Source organism: Phyllobates terribilis, unplaced genomic scaffold (genome assembly GCF_046119375.1).
Source record: "Phyllobates terribilis strain yellow unplaced genomic scaffold, ASM4611937v1 Scaffold_6__1_contigs__length_29720123, whole genome shotgun sequence".
Classification (NCBI taxonomy): domain Eukaryota; kingdom Metazoa; phylum Chordata; class Amphibia; order Anura; family Dendrobatidae; genus Phyllobates; species Phyllobates terribilis.
The window spans coordinates 24,510,795-24,538,351 of NW_027362766.1; the positions used below are offsets into that span (position 1 = coordinate 24,510,795).

General features: G+C 48.6%; 1 protein-coding gene across 1 annotated transcript in view; it reads right to left on the reverse strand.

The window, feature by feature from the left end:
* Positions 1-27,557, reverse strand: part of LOC141152644 (extracellular calcium-sensing receptor-like) — a 101,019-nt gene that overhangs the window by 12,232 nt on the left and 61,230 nt on the right. The window contains exons 3-4 of the mRNA XM_073637201.1: positions 15,953-16,153; positions 4,860-4,874 (exon numbers count right to left, since the gene is read on the reverse strand). Coding sequence (XP_073493302.1) covers positions 4,860-4,874; positions 15,953-16,153 — 216 coding nt within the window. The remainder of the gene's footprint in view (positions 1-4,859; positions 4,875-15,952; positions 16,154-27,557) is intronic.

Genomic DNA, 27,557 nt, shown 5'->3' on the forward strand with positions numbered 1-27,557 from the left:
TTGATAAATTATATGTCAATATAAAGTTTCTATTTTTGTATTTATTAAATTTGGAGCTTTATGTCGCTGTTTTTCCTCTTATCTGATTGTTGTCTTTTAGCGATGCCCTTTGTACAGGGGTCCATAGCATATTCCACTGGGGTTTAATTCATCTCTTGACATTATACTTATCTGTTTGTGGTATATTTCAATATTATATAGCACTGTGTACTTACAATTGCTCATTTTGCCTTTCTACTCAGTTAATTATTCTGTTTTCTCTGCTGTATGTATAAACAGGAAGCCTCTTGTCCCTGCCTTTTTCATTCCCCTCTTTAACCCCTGACCCAGCTGCTCCCTCCTCTCCCCTGCCAGGGACTTTTGCAGTGACTCATGACTTGTGCAGGCAAAATTGACCGCCTGTTTGTACATAAAAAAATCACTTCTCCAAAAATATGATATTGTTGCTTTTTCATAGATTAACGTCTTAATGACTTGGCAATGTTTTCAGTTTTGCTCTTTCGTTTTTTCCCCACCCACTTTCAAAAGCCATAACTTTTTTTTAATTTTGAAGATAACATAATTGTATTAGGTCTTGTTTCTGGTGGAAGAGGTGTAGTTTTGTGCAATACTGTTCACTTTACCAAATAATGTGCTGTAAAACATGTGGTGAAATTGCAGAAAAGAGCAATTCCTCACTTGTTTTTGTGTTTTGCTCTTAAATAGTGATGAGCGAGCACTAAAATGCTCGGATACTCGTTGCTCGGGTCGAGCAAATTGGAATACTCGGGTGCTCGACCCGAGCAACGAGCCCAATGTAAGTCTATGGGAAACTCGAGCATTTATCCGGCGGCTTCCCCCTGCGGTCTGCAGAGGGCCTAAAAATTGCCCAAATCGATGGGAACAGTGCTCAAATGACATGAGAACAGCATGGGGAAGACCCCTGGAAGCATCTCTGACTCCCAGATCACTGCTGTCAGCAACGTGGTCAGAGTATTGCGCCACTTTTACGGACTCACAATAAAACATACAAAAACTAAACCAAAATGGATTTTCCTGGGAAATATGCTAAGGAACATCCTTTCCAGGGTAATGACTTGTATATAAGGCAAAATAAATAACCAAAAACAAAAATACTCCTCCACAACTTGGGCTAGGTTCACACGTAGCGTTTTTGATGCGTTTTTGCACTTTTGAATTGCTTTCAACAAAGACAAATGCATTCACCAGGAAATGTAATTTTAACATTTTACAACCTTATCTGGCCATGTGGTGTGTGACACATAATCAGACACATGCATACAGTGCTGAAAAGACATGGGAACAGCATGGGGAAGACCTCTGGAAGCATCTCTGACTCCCATGTCACTGCCTAAAAGTATGCCCATCATAAGTGATCCTTGGCGCATGCGAAGATGCCTCCAGCCATGCACCTGTCGTTACAGACTTGCAACAATCACCGTCCACGTTCTTGTCCCACTGCAGCGTTCAGTTGTACCTACCCCATTCCTTGGAATGCAAGCGCAAGTATGCAGGCAGCCATCCACCCACCCACAGGCTGCAATACTATACTGCCAAATTTTTGACAGCTGCTTGCACTTGAAATGTGGCCTTTTAGGCTCGTGGAGGTGGAAGCTTTTCACAACCTCATGCCGGCGGCGGCCGGGTGTCCATACTCGGTCCCCAGCCGCCACTATGTTTCCCGGTATCGCCTCCGCCTTCCACAAGCACGGGTCCCACAACATTACCCGTGCCCTCCCCAGTGCACTTACTGGGAAAGACCGCCTAACCACAAACATGTGGACAGGTGACTGTGGCCAGGGACGGTATGGAGCCAGTCCACAACTTTTTTTGCTAAGAGTTGTATTTAGCTCGGTGAAAGGACTCGCATAGAGGGAAACCGTATCTACCCTGCGTGTCATTTCTCCCAGGAAGTCCTGTAATTGAGCTTGCTGCAGAAGCAATGGCAGCTCATCCAAAATCAACTTGCACTTGTCGGTGATGCTTTGACACACACACACATCTTTCTTTGCGCATTTAATTTCTTGAATACAGAGTTGGACAATGGCCTGATCTGTAATGCGTTTTGAGAAATAACATGCATAAGCATAGCTGATCCACTTTAAAAAAAAGCAGCCATAGAGTGTCCGGGAACCTTCCCCCACACTTTTCTTAGCCAGGGCTGCTTTTCGGCAGGGTTGGACAGGCTCACCAGAGAACCGAAGACTCCTCCGGCGAGCCCTGGCATCTCCTTCAGGAGAGTTCATAGTGCCGAGGTGAGGCCATGATGAAGATAGAGGCCACCATCTGCTTAGTTTTCTGTTCCTTGGAATGCAAGTGCAAGTATGCAGCCAGCCACCCACCCACCCACAGGCCACAACACTAAACTGCCAGATTTCTGGGTAGCTCTTTGTACTTGAAATATGGCCTTTTAAGCTCGTGGAGGCGGAAGCTTTTCACAACCTCAAGCCGGCGGCGGCCGGGTGTCCATACTCGGTCCCCAGCCGCCACTATATTTCCCGGTATCGCCTCCGCCTTCCACAAGCACGGATCCCACAACATTACCCGTGCCCTCCCCAGTGCACTTACTGGGAAGCACCGCCTAACCAGAAACACGTGGACAGGTGAATGTGGCCAGGGACGGTACGGAGCCAGTCCACAACTTTTTTTGCTGACAGTTGCATTTTGCTCGGTGAAAGGACTGGCATAGAGGGAAACCGTATCTACCCTGCGTGTCATTTCTCCCAGGAAGTCCTGTAATTGAGCTTGTTGCAGAAGCAATGGCAGCCCGTCCAACATCAACTCGCTCTTGTTGGTGGTGCTTTGACACACACACACATCTTTCTTTGTGCATTAAATTTCTTGAATACAGAGTTGGACAATGACCTGATCTGTAATGTGGTTTGAGAAATAACATGCATAAGCATGGCCGATCCACATTAAAAAGCAGCCATAGAGTGTCCGGGAACCATCCCCCACACTTTTCTTAGCCAGAGCTGCTTTTCGGCAGGGTTGGACGGGCTCACCAGAGAACCCGAGACTCCTCCGGCGGGGCTTGGCTTCTCCTTCAGGAGAGTTCATAGTGCCGAGGTGAGGCCATGATGATGATAGAGGCCACCATCTGCTTAGTTTTCTGTTACTTGGAATGCAAGTGCAAGTATGCAGCCAGCCACTCACCCACCCACAGGCCGCAACACTAAACTGCCAGATTTCTGGGCAGCTCTTTGCACTTGAAATATGGCCTTTTAAGCTCGTGGAGGCGGAAGCTTTTCACAACCTCATGCCGGCAGCGGCTGGGTGTCCATACTCTGTCCTCAGCCGCCACTATATTTCCCGGTGTCGCCTCCGCCTTCCACAAGCACGGGTCCCACAGCATTACCCGTGCCCTTCCCAGTGCACTTACTGGGAAGGACCGCCTAACCACAAACACGTGGACAGGTGAATGTGGCCAGGGACGGTACGGAGCCAGTCCACAACTTTTTTGCCGACAGTTGTATTTAGCTCGGTGAAAGGACTCGCATAGAGGGAAACCGTATCTACCCTGCGTATCATTTCTCCCAGGAAGTCCTCTAAAGCTGCTTGCACTTGAAATGTGGCCTGAGCATTACTGCTGGTACTTTTCTGTGGGAATTTGCTTGCTTCCTACCAGCCTGGAATATTTCCAGCAAACTATGGTACGACGTCATGGTATTAGCACTGCCCACAGTACCAGTAGCGAAGTCATCCCCAATTTCCTTCTCAGGAATTTTATTTGGTAGACTGAGTGACTGCCTAAATACATTTTCTCACAAAGGAGCTGAAGATAGAGTGGCAGTAGGTGCAAGTTTCTCCAGCCTGTTAGATATTAGAGGGTGAATGGCAGCACATTGGATCAGTGCTAAGCACTGAAGCCTTGCAGCGCTGGGATCCTGGGTTCAAATCCCAGCAAGGACAACATCTGCAAGGACTTTGTATGTTCTCCCCATGTTTGCGTGTGTTTCCTTCTCAGTAAAAAATCAGACATAGAGTGTCCAGGAACCTTCCCACACACTTTTCTTAGCCAAGACTGCTTCTCGGCAAGGTTGGACGGTCCCACCAGAGAATGCACTGGTGGGCCCTGGCTTCTACCTCAGGAGAGTTCATGATAGCGCTAACTTTGCAGCTGCTGTGGGGCTCTTGATCGGGTGAGAAAGGTTAGCCCTCAGAATCAAATCCTCTGGTGGGCACAATGTTTTTCAATCTGAAACAGCTTCTCAGTGGGAGTTGTATTTCACCACAGCCATATTCTTTAGCTCACTGAAAAGACATGCTGCAGGCACGATCCAGGATACTCCGGGCGAAGGGTGCACTTTTGGACTCTCCCCAGTGAGCGGGTATAGGGCCTCCTGATCCGTGGCTTTTCTCGTTAAGCTTCTGGCCTGCCTGGAACTAGGCCTAGCTTGGTCACTGTCTCTCTCTCCCTTGCGCCTGCAGACCTGGTGGTAGGGCCTTCTTTTGGAGATCACTCTCCCTGGACGTTGGGGCCTCCGTGACTCCTAGCCCTGGTACTGTAGTCAGCGTTTGGCAAACATGAGACCTGTAGTCCTCCAGGGGTTCCGGTGGTCCCTACTGGGTGTAAAGAGTTCCTGTAGGCGTGGACCCGGTGTCCGGTATATATCTCGGGGTGAGCCTGGTATGCTCCTCTGCCCCCTTGCTACTTCTTCCTTCTCCTCTCTTCCTCTCGCCTTCGGCCACACTCAGGGCTCTCACTAGGCTTCACCTTATGCTGTAGGCCTTGGCTCGCCTAAGCACGGCAGCCAGCGTGCTGCCTCTTCGCTGCTCTCTGAGCGTCAGCACGCTCTCAGCTCACTCTGAGCTCTGTTTCTCTCTGTCTCTAAACACTAAACAACTCCCTGAGCTGCCTGGCTCCACCCTCCCTATATAAGTCCCTAACTGGCTCCCTCTGGTGGTCTGAGGTGTTAGGGTGGAGGTGTATGAATGTGTGAGGGCCTCTTGTGGAGAAGTCCATCCATGCACCTTTCTGGGTTCTGTGGCACCAATGCGCAGCAGGGCGCCACAATTGCGCATCCAGTGATTGCAAGGGCTGCCAAAAATTTGGACGCAACCCAATACCCCTTTGAAGAAACATAGAGGACGTTCTCAGTAAAAAAAATGTTCCCATTATAAAGGAGTGGGTCTCCTATAGTATTAATGCCCATGCTGTGACTGCAAGGGCTGCCAAAATTTGGGAAAAACCCCACTAAGAATTTAAAGACTCACGGAGCAGGGCCACAGTAACAAGGTACGACATGTTCCCATTAGAAAGGAGAGGGTCTGCTATACAGTTATAGGATATGCAGTGAGTAAAACGGCTGATCAAATTTGGGAAAACCCCACTAAGAATTTAAAGACACACAGAGCAGGGCCAAAGTAACAAGGTACGACATGTTCCCATTAGAAAGGAGAGGGTCTGCTATACAGTTATAGGGTATGCAGTGAGTCCAACGGCTGACCAATTTTAGGAAAAACCCCACTAAGAATTTAAAGACACATGGAGCAGGGCCACAGTAACAAGGTACGACATTTTCCCATTAGAAAGGGAAAGAGTCTGCTATACAGTTATAGGGTATTCAGTGAGTCCAACGGCTGACCACTTTTAGGAAAAACCCCACTAAGAATTTAAAGACACACAGAGCATGGCCACAGTAACGACAAATTCCCATTAGAAAGGAGAGAGTCTCCCATAGTGTTGGCCTATGCAGTGAATGCAAGGGCTGCCAAAAATTTGGAGGCACTTCAATGACCTTTGGAAGAGACGTGGAGGAGAGCTGTAGCACCCTGAGGATTCGGCTGCTACAGGGGTATTGCACCTCAACCCAGAGGTGTGATATTCCACTCCCGGGTAAGGATGGAGTGTGGAACTGAGCTCAGTTAGCTGCATGCACTACACACATCCCATTTCCGAGGAACAGACCGACGGTACTCCCACTTAATAAATGTGCAGGTACGTCCGAGTCTGTCCTTGGCTGGAGTGGGAGGGGGGGTGGAACATCCCAGTAGTGTAGGGGCAGATAGGGGGAGCAGCCTGGGTAAAGCTAGGAGCTCATTGGGTGCTGGTCACCTGAGCTCACACATAGAGGGAGTATATAAGGTGGGCACCATCTTAGATCAGGGTCAGTCAGTCAGTTGTCAGTCAGCCAGTCAGACAGTCTGTCTGAGAGCCTGAGAAGCAGAGCAGAGGAGAAGGAAGAGGGACCCAGAGGCGCAGGAAGAGGGGACCCCAAGAGCCCATAAGAGAGCTAATAGGGTGAAGGGTCGGCAACAGGGTACCGGATCCCAAGCTGGTGGAGGCTACAGCACTAATCCTCAGCCAGAGACAGGAGGTCGTGGGCAGGATCTGCCACGACCACCCACTAAATCCACCCGGAAGGCAGACCAAGAATAGGGTCAGGGAACCCAGAGACAAGGGTTTACCAACAAGAGGCCCGAGGGAGCCGGACTTAGGTGGATCCCTGGTGGGAACGGCCAGAAGAAGGGAGAGTCAGAAAGGAGCTCAGGACCACACTCCGGAGTTGCCTGGGAGTTGACCGAGTCCAGGACCTGGTGGACGCAGCACGGCTCGGGTGGTCACTGCTGTACACAGTGACCCGAGCAACACCAGTAAGTAAAACCCTGGAACTGCATTTTATGCCTCTGAGTCTCTTTGCTGCACCTTCACAACCACCATCCTCCACGGCTGACCCCCTGAGGCTATACCCCTCCCGTTGGGGGTTATACTACCCAAAGCTGCACACACACCACCAGCCTCAGCGGACCCTGCTGCAGCGGCGGCCGTAGTGACCGCAAATCAACGGGTGGCGTAGTCGACATAAAAGAACATCTAGTAACATCTATAAGGACTGCCACACACTGAGTTTGACACCCTGGGCACGGACCGGGTCACAGCCACTCGGAGACTACAACCCCCATCTGATCCGGCTCCGGGTATTCCCTAACAGCACTGGCCCAGGGGGCGCGTCAGAGCCTCCTGAAAAAATGTTCCCATTAGAAAGGAGCGGGCCTCCTATACTTGTAAGTGTATGGGCTGACAAACATTTACCCCTGGTGGGTATACATGAACATACTGTATAAAAAATTTTTTTACAGGCATCATAAACACCCTTTAAAAAAAATTATGTGGGTGTTGCATCACGGACCACGGTCACCCTGGTGATATGGTGGTGGAGGATGAGGAGAAGGAGGAGGGCAAGAGCAAATAGACAAAATCAGGAAGCGTATACCCATGTGTGGGTGTGAAAAGGTGCACCTCCCAAGAAAAGACACTGGATTTGAGTTTATGTTACGCTGCTATCATTCGGTGGTGTTGAGAAGTCTGGCCCAATCCAGCCCTTGTTCATTTTTAGAAGAGTCAGCCTGTCAGCATTTTCAGTTGACAGGCGGATGCGCTTATCATTTATAATTCCACCAGCGGCACTAAAAACCCACTCTGATAAAACGCTGGCCAGGACCTCCAAGGCATAGAGAGCCAGTTCATTCCACGTATCCAGCTTGGATGCCCAATAATTTAAAGGCACAAAGGAATCACGGAGGACGTTGGTACTGTCGGCATGGTACCCTCTCAGCTTCTTCCCATACTTTGCACTCCTTGTTAGCGTACCCAACGCCTCAGGGCCTGTACGATGGGAGGGTCTGAGAAAACTCTCCCAGAACTTTGACAGTGTTCCCCTGCCTCTGCTGGATTGAAGTTGTTTCTCTCTCGCCTGTACTCCTTGGTTGTCCAACGAAGTGTGCCCTCTGCCGGCAGCGTTTTCAGATGGGAATTTTTTTAATAGGTCCGCAACAAGGGCCTTCTGGTACTGCCCCATTTTTTTAGACCTGTCCGCCTCAGGAATAAGAGATATAAAGTTCTCCTTGTAGCGTGGGTCTAGAAGTGTCACCAACCAGTAATGACTGTCACCCAAAATTTTGAGAACGCGAGGGTCATGGGAAAGGCAGCGTAACATAAACTCAGCCATGCATGCCAGACTACTAACATGCAAGACTTCTGTGTCCTCACCAAGAGGATGACTGACCATGCTCTCCTCCTCCTCTCTGTCCTCTGGCCATCCATGCTGAACAGACGGTATGACAGCTGTGCAGGTATTACCATCTATAGTGCATGAAACTAGCTCCTGTCCTTCCCCCCCTTCCTCCTCTTACTCATTGTCATCCAATCCACGTTGGGATGAGATGAGGCTTGGCTGTGTGTAATCACCCTTTATGGTTCCTTGCTCCATCTCATCATTTTCCGCCTGCAATGCATCCTCTTTGATTGTGAGCAGAAAGCGTTTCAGAAGACAGAGAAGCGGGATGGTGACAATAATTATGCCGTCATCGCCGCTCACTTTCTTGGTGGAGTGCTCAAAGTTTTGGAGGATGGTACATATGTCTGACATCCATGTCCACTCCTGAGGTCTTATGTGTGGAGTCTGAACTGAATACCGATGGCCTTTTTGATGCTGGTACTCAACAACTGCCCTTTTTTGCTCACAAATCCTTCACAAAATCTGCAGTGTAGTGTTCCAATGCGTGGGGACATCACACACCAATCTGTGAGCCGGAAGCTGCAAACGCTGCTGAAACACTGCAAGGGCGGCGGAAGCTGTAGCTGACTTTCTAAAATGGGCACACAGGCGGCGTACTTTAAAAAGCAGATCCGGCAGCTCAGGGAAGGATTTGAGAAACCGCTGAACCACGAGGTTAAGCACATGGGCCAGGCATGGTACGTGTGTGAGCTCGCCTCACCTCAGAGCCGCCACCAGGTTCCGGCCATTGTCACACACGACCATGCCTGGCTGTAGGTTCAGCGGTGTGAGCCACAGATCTGCCTGCTCTTCCAGAGCTGTCCACAACCCTTCAGCATTGTGCGTTTTTTTCACCTAAGCATATTAGCTTGCCGCTTGGCCGAGGCAGTGCTGCAGTGCTTCCAGCTTGTGACTGATCTGGTCATTTCGGAGATGGAGGCTGAAGAGGAGGAGGAGGCTGAGGAGGATGACGTGCAGGAGCTGTAGACCGTGGGGGCAACCCTGACTGACCTAGGGCCCGCCATCCTTGGCATGTTCCGTCCCAAGGTCCGACTGGGTCCCGGCTTCCAATATGTTAACCCAGTGTGCCGTCAGCGAGATGTACCGTCCCTGCCCACAAGCACTTGTCCACGTGTCCGTGGTTAGGTGGACTTTACCGGTAACTGCGTTGTTGAAAGCACGGCTAATGTTTTGCAACACGTGCTTGTGTAATGTGGGGAAGGCACACCGGGAGAAATAGTGGCGGCTGGGGACTGAGTACCGAGGGACGGCCGCCGCCATCAGGTTGTTGAATGCTTCCATCTCCACGAGCCTAAAGGGCAACATTTCGAGCGCAAGCAGTCATGAAATGTGAGAATTTAGAAGTGTGGCCTGTGGGGCGTTGGCTGCATACTTGAGCTAGCGTTTCAAGGACTGGGGTATGGAGAACTGAACGCTGCACTGGGACAAGGATATGGATGTGCTTCCTGATGCTGCTACTTGAGAGTGTGCAACGACAGGTGCAGGGCAGGAGGCGTCTTCACATGCACCATGGACAGGGGATTGGCTTGCAAGCACAACAGCGGAAGAAGCAATGCTGCCACCCGCAGACACTGTATCTGGACCCTGGGGTTCGGCCCACAAAGTCTGGTGCTTCGCTGCCATGTGCCTGATCATGCTGGTGGTGGTCAGGCTGGTAGTTTTGCCACCCCTGCTAATGCTTGCCTGGCCGGTGGTGCAAATGGCCTTTTTGGGGTTATCGGCAAAGTCTTTAAAAAACAACTAGACCTAACAATTGTACTGGCAACTTCCTTTGAGCTGTTGTTACGGGGAATGGTTGCCTGCCTTCTGTCTGCGGCCACCACACTGCTTCTTCCTGCCTGTTGGGGTGCTCTGCCTCACTCCCCCTGTGTGCTGCTGTCCTCGCTCTGCATGTCCTCCTGCCAGGTTGGGTCAGTTACTATATCATCCACCACCTCATCTTCCACTTCCGCACCCTGGTCCTCCTCCTGACTTTCTGGCAATTGTGTCTCATCATCGTCCACCTCTTGTGACACTTTCCCACCGTCGCCTTCGTGTGACCGTGGCTGCTCAAATATTTGGGCATCGCTACACGCGATCTCCTCTTGCCCCGTGTAACGGGTCTGGGAGGCGGAACCTCTGAGCAACTATACAAGGGGGCGGCCCTTGAAAGGAAGCGGGTGGCGCCCAGGGAAGACGGGCAGGTAGTCACAGCAAGTGACAGGGACAGTCTCTGGGTAAACGGGCAGGAGGTCACGGCAAGTGACCGGGACAGTCTCTGGGTAAACAGGCAGGTGGTCACGGCAAGTGACCGGGACAGTCTCTGGGTAAACGGGCAGGTGGTCACGGCAAGTGACCGGGACAGTCTCTGGGTAAACGGGCAGGGGGTCACAGCAAGTGACCGGGACAGTCTCTTGACAGGCGGGTGGTCACGGCAAGTGACGGCAGAGCCTCCAGGTAGGCAAGCAGACAGGTAGCAGGTGAGCGCTCCCAGGTGAGCGGGCAAGAGTCTCTGGACAGGCAGGTGGTCACAGCACGTGACGGCGGAGCCTCCAGGTAGGCTAGCAGGCAGGTAGCAGATGTGCGCTCCCAGGTGAGCGGGCAGACGGATCCATAGACAGACTGGCAGGGCTGGTAGGCAGACTGTCGGACCGCAGGAATAGCAGCAGGTTGACACGAGACAGGCAGGTATCAGACAGGAAACTGGCAGGTAACTGGCAGGTAACTGGAAACGGGACCTGAGGGCTGAAGCAGAGTGATGAACTGTGCTACAACATTGCTCGGGCAATTATATATGGTGAAGTCCTCCGGCCATTGGCCGGGGACTCCTTAGGACGGCGCGCGCGGCCCCTTTAAGAGAGGGGGAGCGCGCGCGCCCTAAGCACCGTGTCCGGGAAGGAGCGCGCGCTGCTAGCAGAGCGGGAGGAAGACGCCGGGCACGGAGCGGAGAGGTGAGGGGAACAGCGTCCCTGCCTAGCAGGAGGCAGGGACGTCGACGCTACACCCCGCTTCAAGTGGACCGGGCGAGAGGCCCGAATCTATAAATGGAAAAGTGAACAGCTCTACAGAGTGTCCAAGTGTGGGATCAGTTGTCTCTGGGTACTCGGCATGGTGGGAGGAAGGAGAATCAGGGTGAGGAACATGTGGTCCAGACTCATGGCTACTGAGACTTGACCGTGTGGAAGACAGGGTGGTGGTGGTGGTGGCTAAGTGACTGGAAGCATTATCCTCTATCCAACCAACAACCTTTTGACACTGCTCTGGGTTCAATAGTGGTGTGCTGCGGTCCCCTAGAAATGGGTACAGGAAGGTCAGGCCAGAAGATGTGTTTGTTGTGGCACAATTTCGGCTTGCCCACGGCCTTGTCCTCGGCCTCTGCATGCACCATTACCATCACGTCCCTTGCCACGTGCCTTGCCCTTTTTAAATGGAGGACAGTATCTTCCACGCTCACTACAAATGACTTTGTTTAGAGCGAACTTATATATAATCCGTGTGATAGAGAAAACAGAGTTTTAAATACCTGGCCTGTAGGTAAGTAGTTTGAAAAGCAAACTCGTGTGAATTGCTTCACTGACACACTAAAGGAAATTTTTAATGGTGGCCGGAAATGGCAGTATTTTCTGACAATGTATATGTGATCCTTTTGACTGAGAAAACAGAGTTTTAAATAGCTGGATTTTTAGCGCTGTAATATGGAAAGAACCTGGCTGTATTCTGCAGTGCCAACAAGCAAATGGCGCAGAAAAACTGTGTTCTCTGGATTGCTTTTTAAGCAAATAATGAGGATTACGATCCAAAGAAAAGTATTCCTGGCCCCTGAGTCCTGGGCCTTTGTATAGAAATATCTAACAGCAGCAGAAGGCAGAATTGGAATGGAGCCTCTTGTGCTATATGCACTGCAGTCTGCTATATACACTGCCTGCCCATATACCCTGCCTGCCTGATATCTCTGCGGATAGATTAGTCCTCAGAAGGACTGTTTGTTAAGATGGATATGTGTAATGTACGGTTTTTCTCCCTACACTACCTAATACACAAGCAAATCTCTCCCTGACTCAGCAGCAGCTCTCCCTACACTGTCTGATTCCGGAGTGACTGTCACGAGCACAGCGGCGCCAGGTCCGATAAAGACCTGATGACGCTGTGCGGCCAGCCAATCACTGTAATGCCACAACCAACATGGCTGCGTCATTACAGTGAGTGGCAGGCAATCCCTGCATGTTCATTGGCTCTCTAAAGAGCGCCAAACATGTAGGGAGGGGACCCGAGTTCCCACCCGAGCAACCCGGAAATACTTGGAGAGCGCCGAGTATCTCGAGCAATAGCGAGCATGCTCGCTCAACACTATTCTTAAAGCATTCCTTGTACTGTGAAAATGACGTGGCAGTATGATTAGGTTTGTATGATTATGACAATACTAAATTTGCAAAATGTTATTTTATTTTAGTTGTAAAAAAAATCTGAAGTTTTGTAAAAAATGTTTTTTTGGCTTCTGTTATTATTTTCTGAGACCCATTAAGTTTTTATTTTCCTATCGATGGAGCTGTGTGAGAGCTTGTGTTTTCATCCTGAGCTAACAGCTTTATTAGTACTAATTTGGGGTACATTCAACATTTTAATAGCTTTTTATTGCATTTTTTGAGTAAGTGTGGTGACTGAAAAACTGCAATTCTAGCATTTTCCTATATTTTTCGGTTTACAGTGTTTACTAAGCAGGTTAATTATTTTTACATTTTGATAGATCAGAATTTTATGGATGCAGAAACACCAAATATGTCTTTTTGTTTATTTTATATTGTTAATTTTTGATGGGAGGAAAAGCAAGGTGATTGAAATGTTTATATTTTTTATTTTCGTATATATTTTTAAAGGGGATCTATCAGGACTGCAGAATTTCACCCCCAAAACCTATTTACATGCGTATATAGCTGTTAGGGTTACATGACAGTATTTTCTCTCATCCAAGAAAATCAGCCCAATTATGCTATTCACACTCTGATCACAGTTTGATTGAGTGTGATCGGAGTGTGGTCAGTGTGATTGGAGTGTGATCCGATTAACTGATGTAGAGCTTATGGAAAAACATTTTTTTACATCTACTCCATTCGGTAAGTCCACACTCAGGTGTCATCCGACTGTGGTTTGATTTTTTTGATGGATCCATTGACTCACATGGCCAAGTGCAATGGAAATCGTGCATCCTGCAATTTTTTTCCTTGGACAGACTCGGCCCAAGGAAAAAATTTGGACATGTGCAAAGCCCCATAGAATAACAATGGTCTGACTGCGATCCCGTACACTCCTGCCCCAGGTTTCTCCCTTTACCTCGGTCTGCTGCCCTCTGCTGAGCTCCATGTCTGGTTTTTCAAGTTGCCCGGTGTGGATCTATGACATCATCTCCCTTGACCTATTTAAGGCCCATAAGGACACACACCTGTGTCTTCAGATTGTGATTCAAGACTCCAGTTTGGTATATCACATTCCTGCTTATATCATGCTAACGTGCTTCATTTCCTGCTGCCCTGTTGACGTCTCTTCATTCGATCTGCTGCTCTCAGGACGCCTGTGTGTGATACCTGGACCTAGGGCTTAGCGGGTCTACTTCGCAAAGAGACCATAGCAGTAGCTTTTTTTGAGAAATGGTAAGTTTGTTCCTCTGTTACTGAGAATTCAGCATTTGACTTGATATGCAAAAGAGGCTGAAGAGCTATTTGTAGATCTGAAATCTCTGTCACTCCAGCTCTATTCCCCACCCAGCGCTGCCTCCTCCTGCTTGACTGAAAACCTCTATGCTGTGTGACTTCAGGCAAAGTAGCCATCAGTCATGAAGAAGGAGGCGGCGCTGGGTGGGGAATAGAGCTGGAATGACAGAAGATTCAGATCTACCATAGCACTTCAGCCTCATTTGCATATCAATTCAGACACTGATTTATCAGAAGAGTGGGCTTGCCATGTAAAGGTATTTCTAGAATTGTCTTTGAAAGAGCTACATGCACTAAATAGTTTGGGGAGTGAAATCCTGCTGACATATTCCTTTTAAAACTTTATTTTTCATTTTTTACTTTATTTTTATTTACCTCAAGGGACTTGAATCTCTGATTGTTTAATTGCTTATACTATGTACATACTAAGTACTGTATGTAGAGTAAATTGCTGTCTCCTTGTCACAACGGTAACTGCATCCCCCCTCAGTGCCCCTTTACTCACCATGCTTTTTCTCCCCGCGTCAGGCCATTCTGCTAGTCTGATTCACACTGCATCTGCTTGTGCCATTCATTAGCCTTAGGGGGTCATGGCCGGTCTCTGCAGGAATTTAACCCTGCTGGGTCCTGCAGAGATTAGTTTCCACGGCCTATCCCGGGGCCTTTATTAGGCAGCTACCCACCCAAATGTTGATTCCTGCTCTGACAGCACACGTGTATGCATTCTCTTGCATTCCACTTCCCGTTAATGACCCTGCCTGTTTACCCATCCTGCTTAACCTCTCTGCTCCTGACCTCAGCTATGTTTTCTGATCCTGTGCTGCCTGCGTGAACCTCGGACTATCTGTATAAGCCTCTGTCTCGCTCCTTTGTATCACGTATTCGCGCCTCTGACCTTTTGGTCAGCTGCTTTAAATCCGGGGACCGCCTTGGAGTGGTACCTGGTGACTACCAGCGGCAAAGCCTATCCTTGCCATCAGAGGCTCTGCCCATGGCACAGTGGGTCCACACCCACTAGCGTTACATTAGATAACCCCAAAAGGATTAACAGACTATTTACTTTATTGTAAGGACACCAATTGGACACAACAGCATAAAAGAAAAATAAACAAGGCAATAATTAAAAAAAACACAATATTATTTTAAAAAAGAAAGAAGGCGGAGGAACATAAACACTATGAACCATGCATGGTTATGTATCAGCAATATAATGAGTAAATATATTCATATATAAAGTGCAAGTGCAAATAGTGTATATAAAGATAATAATATTTAACAAAAGTAAAGGATGAATTTCAAAACTGCAAATGTGAATCATTAAAAAATGAGTGAGAAAAAATTACTGACCCGGGTTCATGGTGGAGATGCTTCCGCCGCCCAACTCTCCAACGCGCTTTTCACACTAGCTAGCTTCTTCATCACTCCCTAATGGTCAGCTGCTGCAGACCCGAGGACTTCCATGGAGTGGTACCTGGTGACTATCAGCAGCAAAGCCTATCCTCACCATCAGAGGCTCTATAAAATACCCGGTAGTCACTTAACTATGTCCTTGCAAGGTAAGCCCGGCCCGTGGAGCAGTGGGTCCACACCCACCAACGTTACATTCCTTTAAAGGAAACTTGTGGCAATGCTACATAGATGCCTAGAGAGGATGCTCATGCATATAATAATAAGACAGCTAGAGCCCACCAAAAAAACAATATAGTTCTCTGTTCGTACAAGGAGGTCTTGAGATCAGGAACCCCCATCAATAATATCCATATGACCTAATGAGATATATTGACAGGGTTTGTTATAAAAAAAAAAACCTTTAATTTCATTACATTTGTGTTATTTTTACCACTTAGCTCAACATTTTAGTTTTACCATCCTCTAGATGACCACAATATGAAAATGTTGTGTATGCATCATGATTAGTGTTGAGTGAGTATGTTCTGTCCGAGTATGCTCGGGCCGAGCTCCGAGTATTTACAGCTGCTCGGTGATATGGTTGAATCGCTCCCGTGTGCATGATTTGCGACTGTTTGACAGTTTTATTACATGTGAGGAATGTGTAAGAAATAGACATTCCTCACATGTAATAAAGCTGTCAAACAGTTGACAATCATGCCAACGGGAGCGATTCAACCATATCACCGAGCAGCTATAAATACTCGGAGCTCGGCCTGAGCATACTCGGACAGAACATACTCACTCAACACTAATCATGATTTAAAACCAAAAGCCAAAACTTACATGACCATGAACGTTCCAAACAATCTTCTCTTCCTCAATCTGCAGTTGATTCCCTTTTTCAATTTTGCCAATGTTAATGTACTGATTGCTACCGTTGGGATAAAGCTGCCAGTTAAGTATATCCAATGAGAGAGGAATGTCTCCATTCTTGTCAAAGTAGATTTGCTCCCCGGCTGTATTTAGAAAGTTTACCTTTTTAACATAATACCACAGCTAAAAGAAAAAAAAAAACATTAAAATGTATGTAATATATATACTTCATTGTTCTATGTTCTAAAGCAATTCTATCACTGAGTTTAATAAGGTTACGACACAATACACTTAGGCTGCGTGCACACAATGCGTTTTTCATGCGTTTATGCTGCGGAATTTCCGCAGCGGAAACGCATCAAAAACGCATGGTAATCCGCACCCCATGGTCCCCAATGGCATTCCGCAATGTCAATGCACATGCTGCGGATTTTTCCGCAGCTTTTCCGCAGCGCAAATAAATCCGCAGCATGTTCATTAATTTTGCGGAAGCGCAGCGGAAGCGCCGCCATTGACTTGCATTGAGACGCATAGAATCCGTGTCTGTACATTTGTACAAGCGGCTTCTATGCGTCTCTATGTGCGGTTAGTACCCAGTTCTGGAGGAGAGAAGACTCTCCTCCAGACCTGGGTACCATTGTGCCTGTAAAAAAAAGAATAAAATAAAAAATAAAGTTTATATTCACCTGTCCGGCGGCACCTGCAGCGCTTCTCCTTCTAGGACCTGAGATGACGTCGCGGTCATGTGACCGCAGGCTGTCTCGCGATGTGCCGGCAACCCGGAAGAAGCCAGGACGAGCGCTGCAGCACACGCCGGGGCATCAGGGGTAAGTATAGCTTTAATTTTTTTATTTTTACGGTCACACTGTATAAATCCATGCCGTTTGCATGGATTTATACAGTGTGACCTAGTAGTCAAGCACTTTCCAAGTGATGCTATCGCCTGGAAAGTGCTGGTCAGTCCGCATGCGGAAACACATGCGTTAACGCATGTGGATACGCATGTGAATCTGCATGTATTCCGCATGTATTCTGCAGGAAAAACGCATGCACAATCTGCATGCGTTTTTTCTGCCAGGGAGATGCAGAAATGCTGCAGAAATTTTCTGCTTCATTTCTGCATCGTGGGCATGTAGAACGAGCAAAAAAGCTTGTAAAAGAACTTCAACATGACGTTTCAAGGATGGAGCGAGACTGCCATCTACTGGCCAGAGACAGTAAAGCGGAACCAAAATATACAAAGGAAGTTGCAGGGAGGGCAGATTCAGAGGCTGGACCCGATCAGGTGACTTCCAGGAAGGAGTTCAGAGAGATAAGAGGCCAGCGCGCCAAACCTGAGGGGTCTTTGGCGCCAAGCAGCCGACGTGCTCCCTGCGTCCTGAGAAACCCTGCGTGACAGGCCAAATCCAGAGGCCTGAGAGGTGCTCTAGCCGGGCACCGGTAAAAGAACTCCGGATCCCTCACAGTTGTGACCCGAGTGCTGTGCCTGCTGATGAGACTAGGAACCTGATCGCGGTGCTGAGTGAGTTCGCGGAACCCGACGTCGGCCGCCGACAGACGAGGCCTGGACTCCCCTATCCAAGACTCGAGAGACTGCCCCCAACAGCCAAGCAGAGAGGAGCTGCATACGTGAGCAGGGCCGTCACTTCCACTGCTCACCCACGGTATCAGGGACAATTGGGTTTAAGTACTCAGGTTGGGAGGGGGACGGTTGGGGCTAAAGTAGCACAACGTGATTTAATTGAATTCATCCGGAAAGAGACTCACGGCCTAGCGGGAATAACCGGTGACCCCCGCTAGGGCCAAAATTAACGGTTAAAGAACTTGTGTGGTGCTTCTCATGCTTGAGGGCATCACCTTACTTTAAGAGACTGCGCCTTATTTTAAGAGACTGCGCCTTATTTTAAGAGACTGCGCCTTATTTTGAGAAATTTCGTATTTTTCTGATATTTCAAACCACTGTTCATTACCCTTGTTGCTAATCCCTTTCTTCAGTATACCTGTTGTATAAAACTGTTTACAAACATCTCTGACTGTTCTCGCCTTGTGTCTCTGTGCGTTGCATTCCGGTACCTGCATTACAGGCACATAGCCTTAGCAGTAAAAAAAAGTATGTTGTGAACTCACCACGTTGCATATACTTGACTCCGCTTATCGTATGAGACCTGCTTCTTCTGCTGGTAGCAGAAATGATAGGAAATGTGGTATGTGAAAGAACAGGTACAACCACTTACTAAAATATAACAATTAGTGTTGAGCGAGTATGCTCTATTAACCCTTTCGCCGAGTATGCTCGGGCCGAGCTCCGAGTAGTTACAGCTGCTCGGTGATATGGTTGAATCGCTCCCATGTGCATGATTTGCAACTGTTTGACAGTTTTATTACATGGGAGGAATGTCTATTTCTTACACATTCCTCACATGTAATAAAACTGTCAAACAGTTGCAAATCATGCACACGGGAGCGATTCAACCACATCACCGAGCAGCTGTAAATACCCGGAGCTCGCCCGAGCATACTCGGACAGAACATACTCGCTCAACCCTAATAACAATGTCAGCACAATTTAGCAATGATTAGTTAAGGCATAGCCATAATGTCACTGTTATACTGATTATATTGATACCTTTGGTGAAGAAATTTGCTCTGTGGTTCTTGCTTAATCAGCATTTAAAATTTTCTTCTAATGCGATTTTTGTGCACTAGGGCGGGACTGTGGGTAGGGTCTTCTCCACCTTCCTTCGGTGTTTCAATGACAAGCCACAGATTTTTCAGTGACCTGACTCCTGTTTTAATGCGCAGATCGAGATTGTGGCTCAATGATGTCTCCATTGAGTCGAGATCTCGACCTGGTCATGTGTCGCCTCCAGAGCCATTTTATTGAAGACAAAAAGAGCAGCTCGTGTAAACTTAAAACAGGAGGCATGTCATTGAAAAATCAGTAACCTGTCATTGAAACAATGTGGTCAGGCAGAAGGGCCGAGCAGGAGAAGACCATACCCAAAGTCCTGCACTTCTCATTAAAAGAAAACTTCTAATGCTGATTAAACAAGCACCGCAGAGTGGACTTCTTCACCAGAGGTGGTACATTATAGCCATATCTTTACATTACTTTGCTAAGTCGAGCTGACAGGTTCTCTTTAAGCCCTATGCCCCATTTAGACTGACAGACCATGACAATTAAATGACTTCTGGTACCAGACATGAAAGCCAATTGATGGTCATTTAATGGAGAGGCAACCAATACTTTCATATGCACAAAATGATCTTTAATACAATCAATCTTCACAAATAAAACATAATGCTTTTGGCAGCACATTCTGTTTGCACCAGACAATGTGCTTCCGATTAATGATAAGCGAACCCATGGATGTTCGGGTTCACCGGGTTTAGGTGGACTTTTTAAAAAGTCTGGTTCGGGACCTGAACTCGACCCCTGACACAGAACTGCATATTGGTCAATGGGGACTGGAACTTCAGTGCTGTAAAATGGCTGTAAAATGGTCAGAGTAAGGGCTAGGGGGCTGAAAAAGGAAGAAAAATGGGAGTAGGAGCAGGATAATTACACTGCAAACAAATGTGGAAAGGGAGATGACTTAAAAGGGTTCTGTCACCATCAAACATGGTAAAATAGGAAGTAAATTAATAACATAAAAATTTTAACAGTGCCCTCACAGAGACTGAGGTTCGCTACAGACAGTCCAGTTAAAAATTTCACCCACAGAGCATGGGGCACAGTACCCCGACAGCTCCAAAATGTCTGCTCCAGTAGCGTTTATTACCAATGTAAAGCTGTTAGTATAATCTTGGATGGAGCAGGCGGTCCGCAGCGAGGCTTTCTACTGGCAGTCCAGTTAAAAATTTCACCCAGAGAGCATGTTTCCACATTTATAACTGTTAGCACCTCACACGCCTCCGGCGTGTCACTTCACTCACCAGCGCTGCAGTCGGTGATTCTCTTCCCCATGCTCTGCCTACTTTCAGGAGGGCTTCCAGCCATGTCCCTAGGGCACGCCCGTGTGAGCTCCCACCATCTTAAAGGGTCAACACGTGCACTTGCTATTACGTGCCCAGCCAGTGGATGTGGGACATTACACATATATTGCTTCTGCCCCACTGGGGAGGTGCCTGAGCAACCTTCCTGTTGTGCAGTCTAAGTTGTTAAGGTTGCTTACCAGTCCTTGCTGCTGCACTCTGGTGCAGATCCTGCCTGCTGCACTCTGGTGCAGATCCTGCCTTCTGCACTCTGGTGCAAATCCTGCCTGCTGCACTCTGGTGCAAATCCTGCCTGCTGTATTCTGGTGCAAATCCTGCCTGCTGCACTCTGGTGCAAATCCTGCCTGCTGCACTCTGGTGCAAATCCTGCCTGCTGCACTCTGATATAAACCCAGCTCGCTGCACTCCGGTGTAAGCCTAGCATGCTGCACCATCCAGTCTGTCCTGGAGTGGCACCTGGCGTTCATTGGGAGCCAAGTCAAACCTCACCATCAGAGGCTCTAGTAAACAGTCCGGTGCTCGCTTAGTCATGCCCCTCCAGGCTATCCGTGGCACAGTGGTTCCACAAACCACGTCCATGAAAGTTTGCTCAAGCCATGAACCCCGCTGGACCCCGGATCCCGCCTGATTAGACCATATACCAAGAGCTCTGCCGACAGAAAGGCGTGCAGGAAAAGTTGTCGATGCAGTTGCAGTCCCTGACTACCAAGTTGGAGGCTTTAAACATCTCTCCAGAGTCCACTCATGCTCAAGCAGCTGTGTCTTCTCCGGAAACTTCTCAGACTGTTTGCTTAGTTCGAGGTTCAGGCCCCCGACTCGCAGCTCCACCACGCTTTGACTGCAATCCGAAGCTCTGCTGCGGGTTCATCAATCAGTGCCGGCTACATTTTGAACTTCTTCCTCTCCAATTCCCATCAGACCGAACTGTGGTACGCCAGAGGTCCGGTTGCCACAGTGGCATTGCCTCCCTCACAAGGGGTGAAGCCATGCCTGGAAGCAAGGGGGGTCCCCTAATCAGGTTTACCAGCATACAACACTTTCCTGGCTCCAGACCAGAAAGGGGAGCTCCTCCCCTTGACAACTGGAATCTGGAGGCGGGGTTAGTAAGAGTGAGTTAAGAGGAGTTGAATACTGGACAGCGACAAGGAAGGACCTGGGGAAGGGAGCTGTGTACAAGCTCGTCCCAGAGGAGAGAAGCGCAGAAGAACCAGACACCAGAGTCTGAGGTTGTTGGGCACTGAAGGTCCAGCAGCAGAAACCGGAGGGCAGGAGACTGCAGGTCTCTTGGCCCCACCAGACGCCCGGTGGCACAGCAGCACCATAGCGCCCAGCACCGACACGTGGGAGCAACACTTGAGGAAGGCCCGAGCTGACTGCCATGCAGGTGAGGAAAAAGAGGTTTTACTCAGGGACGAGGGCCGCAGCATAGCTTCAAGCAGCAGGGCCAAAGAGAATAGCGCAGAGAGAAGGCCAACAACTACACTTGGCGAGGTGGATCCCCAACTTGCTTCCAGGCCGCCCAGACCTCCACTACCAGCTAGTACCTGTGCCCCGGTCTGCTCTGTCAAACCGCAAGTAAAGGTACAGGAAACCGCCATTAATGTGTTGTCTGTTCATTACCTACGCCCTCAGCCCTGCAAGACACTGTCCATGCCGACAACATCTACTCTTCAAATCATCTACACTGCCCTGGAGCTTAGCTCTGCCTGTGGAGAGCTGAACCAACTCTGCTGCATCACCATCAGCTTCAGTGGATCTGCACCGCAGCGGCGGCCCCATATAGCCGCATACCACAGGTGGCATCACAAACATTATCTCTAAAAACTTTATTCCCCTTTTACTTTCCCTTTAATAGACCACCCTGGGTTACGGACCGGGTCACTGCCACCGTGACATCCCCCAGCACCGACCGGCCCAGCTACCGAGTACCCCACGGCCCAGGGGGCATGTCAGAGCAAAGGTAGAATTCCTTATGTTGCACATTGGAAGCGAGGCCCTGTCATGGTTGAAGCCATTATGGGAGAGAGAGGACCCGATCATCTACAATTTACCGGTATTCTTGGAGGCTTTTCGCAAAGTATTTGATGAACCCAGGTGAACCACCTCTTCAGCTTCAGCTCTTCTCCGTTTACATCAGTCCAATTCATCTGTGGGACAATATGCGGTATGCTTCCGCACTCTGGCGTCTGAACTCGGATGGAATAACAAAGCTTTGGTGGTGACATTCTGGGAGGGGCTTTCTAGAAACATTAAGGATGAGGTAGCTGGTCGAGACCCACCAAAAACCTTCGACGACCTAATCTCCCTTGCCATCCTTATAGACCTTCATTTCTGAGAGCATGCCCGTGAGGTGGCACGTGAAAGAGGATCGCGGCGCCTGGCTCCGTCCTTTCAAAGGTCGCTTGTTCCTTTGCCCTTCCCTGTCGAGGCCTCACCTGAACCCATGCAGGTCGACCGCTTTGCCCTCGCCAGTCATGGGTCACTTCATTCGCGCCTGTCCGGTGAAGCTGGAAAACTCCAGCGTCTAGGGTCGGTAGGAGAGGCCTCCATAGATGGAAAAGACACCTCTCAACCCCTGACCCTTACTGTAGCTGTGACAACTAGAGAAGCCCAGTTTATTGAGACAGCGTATTTGGATTCCTGGGCAGCAGGAAATTTTATCCTCCAGGCTGTAGTGGATCGCTTCCAAATCGCAGTTCGTCTGCCCCAAAACTCTCTAGCTATAATATCTGTCGATGGGAGAAATCTCCCGGAGACGGTTCATCTGACTACTGAGCCACTTGAAGGCCATATTTGGATGCTTCATACTGAGAAGAAAGTCTTCTATATTCTTTCCCACATGTCTCACACCTTTGTCTTAGACCTACCATTGCTACGACAGCACGAACCTGTGTTGGACTGGAGGACTGGAGAGGTGCTCCACTGGGGACATTCCTGTCATGAGAATTGTCTGGCTCCAGTATGTCCGGCTAAGGTCCCATCTTCTCCAGTATCGCTTCCTGGTTTGCCATCTTCCTATTGGTCCTTTGCTGATGTATTCAACAAAAAGTAAGCCGAGACTTTGCCACCTCATGAGCCGTATGACTGTCCTATCGACTTGATTCCTGGATCTACACCCCCTAGAGGCCAAATTTACCCTCTGTCACTAGCTGAATGATCTCTAAGTTGTTTGACCGATTAAGGGTGCCAGGATCTTCACCAAATTAGATTTAAGAGATGCCTACAATCTAATCCAAATTTGCCAAGGAGACGAGTGGAAGACGGTCTTCAACACCAGGGACAGACATTATGAATACCGAGTGATGTCCTTCGGTTTCAGTAATGCACCGGCAGTCTTTCAAGAGTTTGTCAATGATATCTTCTGGGACCTGCTTTATTCCTGCGTTGTTGTGTATCTGGACGATATTTTGGTATTTTCCCCAGATGTGGCTTCCCACAGACGAGCAGTTCGGCAAGTTCTTCAGCATCTTAGGGAGAATCAACTCTACGCTAAGCATGAGATGAGAAATGCGTTTTCTAACAGTCCACCCTTCCCTTCTTGGGTTACATTATCTCAGATACCGGACTCAGGAAGGATCCTGAGAAAGTCTCTTCCATCCTTAAATAGCCGCTGCTCGTTGGAGTCAAAGCAATACAGAGATTCCTTGGCTTTGCTAACTATTACCGACAATTCATTCCTCACTTCTCCACTCTTAGGCTGTGTGCCCACGATGCGTTTTTTAATTTCCGCTGCGGATTATCATTGCGGAAAAAAAGCACTACCAATTATTTTACGGAAGTGCTGCATTTTCGCCACCATTGACTTGCATTGGAGCGCATGGATTACGCATCACTGCATCTGTACATGCGGATTCCATGCGTTCCAATGTGCAGATGGTACCCAGGTCTAGAGGAGAGGAGACTCTCCTCCGGACCCGGGTACCATAGAAACTGTGAAAAAAAGAGTAAAACAAAAAATAAATGTTATATTTACCTTCTGACGGCCCACTCTCTCCTTGTCTTCACTTGCCGGCAGCTCGCGATGGACTGGAGGACCTGCGCTGACGTCATAGTCATGTGACGGGTCACGCGACGCTGACGTCGGCAGGTCCTTCAGTGTACCGCGATCTGCCGGCAAGGGAGAACGGAAGGAAGCAAGACTGCGGGGGCCACCGGAAGGTAAGTATAGATTTATTTTTTTATTTTTAAACATTCTTTACGGTCACACTATATAAATCCATGCTGTTTGCATGGATTTATATAGTGTGACCAAGTTGACAAGCACTTTCCAAGTGATGCTAAAATCGCTTGGAAAGCGCTTGTCAACCCACATGCGGAAATGCATGTGAAAAACGCTTCACATCCGCTTGTCCCTGGCAGGAAAAATGCATGTAAAATCCGCATGTACAATCCGCATGCGTTTTTTCTGCCAGGGAGACGCAGAAATGCTCAGGAAAAATCCGGAGCATTTCTGCATCGTGGGCACATAGCCTTACCGCTCCCATCTCTGCCTTACCCGAAAAAGAGCTGATCCAAAGAACTGGTCCTCTGAGGCTGTGGAAGCCTTCTGCTCTCTTAAACGGTCCTTCTCCACCGCTCCCATTCTGCATCGCCCGGATTTGAACAAACAGTTCTTCCAAGAAGTGGACGCATCCTCGTTAGGGTATGGGGCTGTGCTCACTTAGAAATCTTCCTCGGGTCGCTGGGTGTCCTGCGGTTTCTTCTGTAAGGCCTTCTCCGCTCCAGAGCATAACTACTCCATCGGTGACCGGGAGTTACTCGCCATTAAGATGGCTTTGGAAGAGTGGTGATACCTGCTAGAGGGCACAGTCTATCCAGTGATCATCTAGACGGACCATAAGAACCTGGCGTATCTTCAGTCCGCCCAGGGACTTAATCCATGCCAGGCCAGGTGGTCTTTGTTTTTTGCCTGCTTTAACTTTTTGTTACTTTTCAGGTGACAAGAATGTCAGAGCTCATGCCCTCTCTTACTTATTTCTGTCCGGGGACCAAGAGGAGGATCCTCAATTTATCATTGAACCGTCCAAGATGGTTACTGTCGCTCCAGTCAGCCTGTCGCGAATTCCCCCAGGAAAAACCCGTATAGCTGAATCCGAGAAGGAGCGAGTTTTGTCATGGGGCCACTCGTCCAAGGTGGCTGGTCACGCGGGACAAAGGAATAAGCTACAATTGATTTCTCGCTACTACTGGTGGCCATCCATGAGGAGAGATCTATGCTTACATGGCTGCCTGTCCGATTTGAGCCCGCAATAAAGTCTCCAGACGACTTCCCACCGGTTCTCTCCTGCCGCTACCCATGCCATCCAGTCCATGGCAGCATATATCAATGGACTTCATTACAGATCTGCCAGTATCCGAGGGTTGCACCGTCATCTGGGTAGTTGTAGATCGTTTCTCCAAAATGGCACATTTTACCCCTTTGTCTGCTCTACCGTCTGCTCCCGAACTGGTGGACAGTTTCATCAAACATATTTTACGCCTGATTGTGTGTGATCGATGTTCGCAGTTCATTTCCACATTCTGACGAGCTCTCTGTAAGCATCTGGATATCGTCCTGGATTTCTTCTCGGCCTATAACCCTCAGTCGAATAGGCAAGTGGAGCCTGTCAACCAGGTCCTGGGCAACTACATGCGACACTTCATCAATGCCCACCACAATGATTGGGTGAAATTACTTCCCTGGGCCAAGTTCTCGTACAACAATCACGTTGGTGAAGCCTCGGAAGAGTCTCCGTTCTACATGGTTTTCGGTCGGCAACCCGAGGTTCCCCTTCCCGTGATGGTTTCTTCTGATGTTCGGGCGGCAGATATCCTCTCCAAGGATTTTGTAAAGTTGTGGGAGGACACCAAAGCCACTCTAGAAGTATCCTCCACTCGTATGAAGAGACATGCAGACAAAAGACTCCTGGACCCTCCGTGCTTCCGCCCTGGCGACAAGGTATGGCTCTCAGCCAGGTACGTCCGGCTGAAGGTTCCCTCGTACAAGTTGAGTCCTCGTTTTATCGGTCTTTTCAAACTACTGAAGCGATCAACGAGTTCTTCTATAAACTGAAGTTGCCTCCTTCATTATGGATTTCCAATTCTTTCCACGTATCTCAGCTGAAGCCGGTCATCCTGAGCCCCTTGTTCAAGGATCCTAATACCTCACCCACACCAACCGCATCGGATGATGTTTTTGAGGTGGAGAACATCTTTGCCATGAAGAAGGTGAGAGGCAAGACCATCTTCCTTGTCAACTGGAAGGGATTTGGTCTTGAAGAGAGATCCTGGGAGCCTAAGGAGAATATTCACGCTTCAATTCTCCTCTGGAACTTCCTTGATGGCCTGAAGAGGAGGGGGCGTAAAGGGGGGGGTACTGTTAGCACCACGCCGGATCCCTGCTCTGACAGGCAGAGCCTCCGGCGTGTCACTTCACTCACCCGCGCTGCGGTCGGTGCTTCCCTTCCCCGTGCTCTGCCTGCTTCCAGCCATCTCCCGCCATCTTAAAGGGACAGCGCGTGCACTTGCTATTACATCCCCAGCCAATGGCTGTGGGATATTACATATATATTGATTCCTCCCCACTGTTGAGGTGCCTGAGCAACCTTCCTGTTGTGCAGTCTAAGTTGTTAAGGTTGCGTTCCAGTCCTTGCTGCTCTGTGGTGCAGATCCCACCTGCTGCACTCTGATGCAAACTCTGCCTGCTGCATTCTGGTGCAAATCCTGCCTGCTGTACTTTGGTGCAAACCTTGCCTGCTGCACTCCAATGTAAGCCCAGCCTGCTGCACCTTCCAGTCTGTCCTAGTGGGTCTAGCTGCTGCGTGGCCGTTGGTCTGTCCTGGAGTGGCACCTGGCATTCATTGGGAGTCAAGTCTAACCTCACCATCAGAGACTCTAGTGAACAGTCCAGTGCTCGCTTAGTCATGCCCCTCCAGGCTCTCCGCTGTCCGTGGCACAGTGGTTCCACAAACCACGTTCGTGACAATACCTCAGAAGCTGATAACAAATGTCAGCCGCAGACCATGTTTCCACATTTCCCTGGGAAAGTAGATTAAAAAGTTCACACCCAGACAATGGGACACAGTACCCCCACAGGCAAGGTTGAAGAGTACACACAGCAGATTAAAGGCACAGTACTCCCACAGACATGGGTTATAGAATACATACAGTGGCTTTAGGCAAAGTACTTCCACAGATATGATTTACCCTTTCACCCTGAAGCCTGTTTTCACCTTGCTGACCAGGCCAATTTTTTTTAATTCTGAACAGTATCAATTTATGTGGTAATAGCTCTGGAACACTTCAACGAATCCCAGTGATTCTGAGATTGTTTTTTTCTAGACATATGGTTCTTCATGATACTGGTAAAATTTATTTGATATGACTTGCGTTTATTTGTGAAAAAATCAGAAATATTTAAAATTTTTAAATATTTTAAATTTAGCAATTTTCAAAATGTTAATTTTTATGCCCAGTGGTAGATCCGTTCACTGAGCTGCACATGGAGGTGAATGCGGAACACTGTCTCTTTAAATTTCAGTTGGTTTATTCAGCGGCATAAATCAATGCAAAGTTCATGAAAATAAACATAGCCCATCTGGCAGAACGGCAA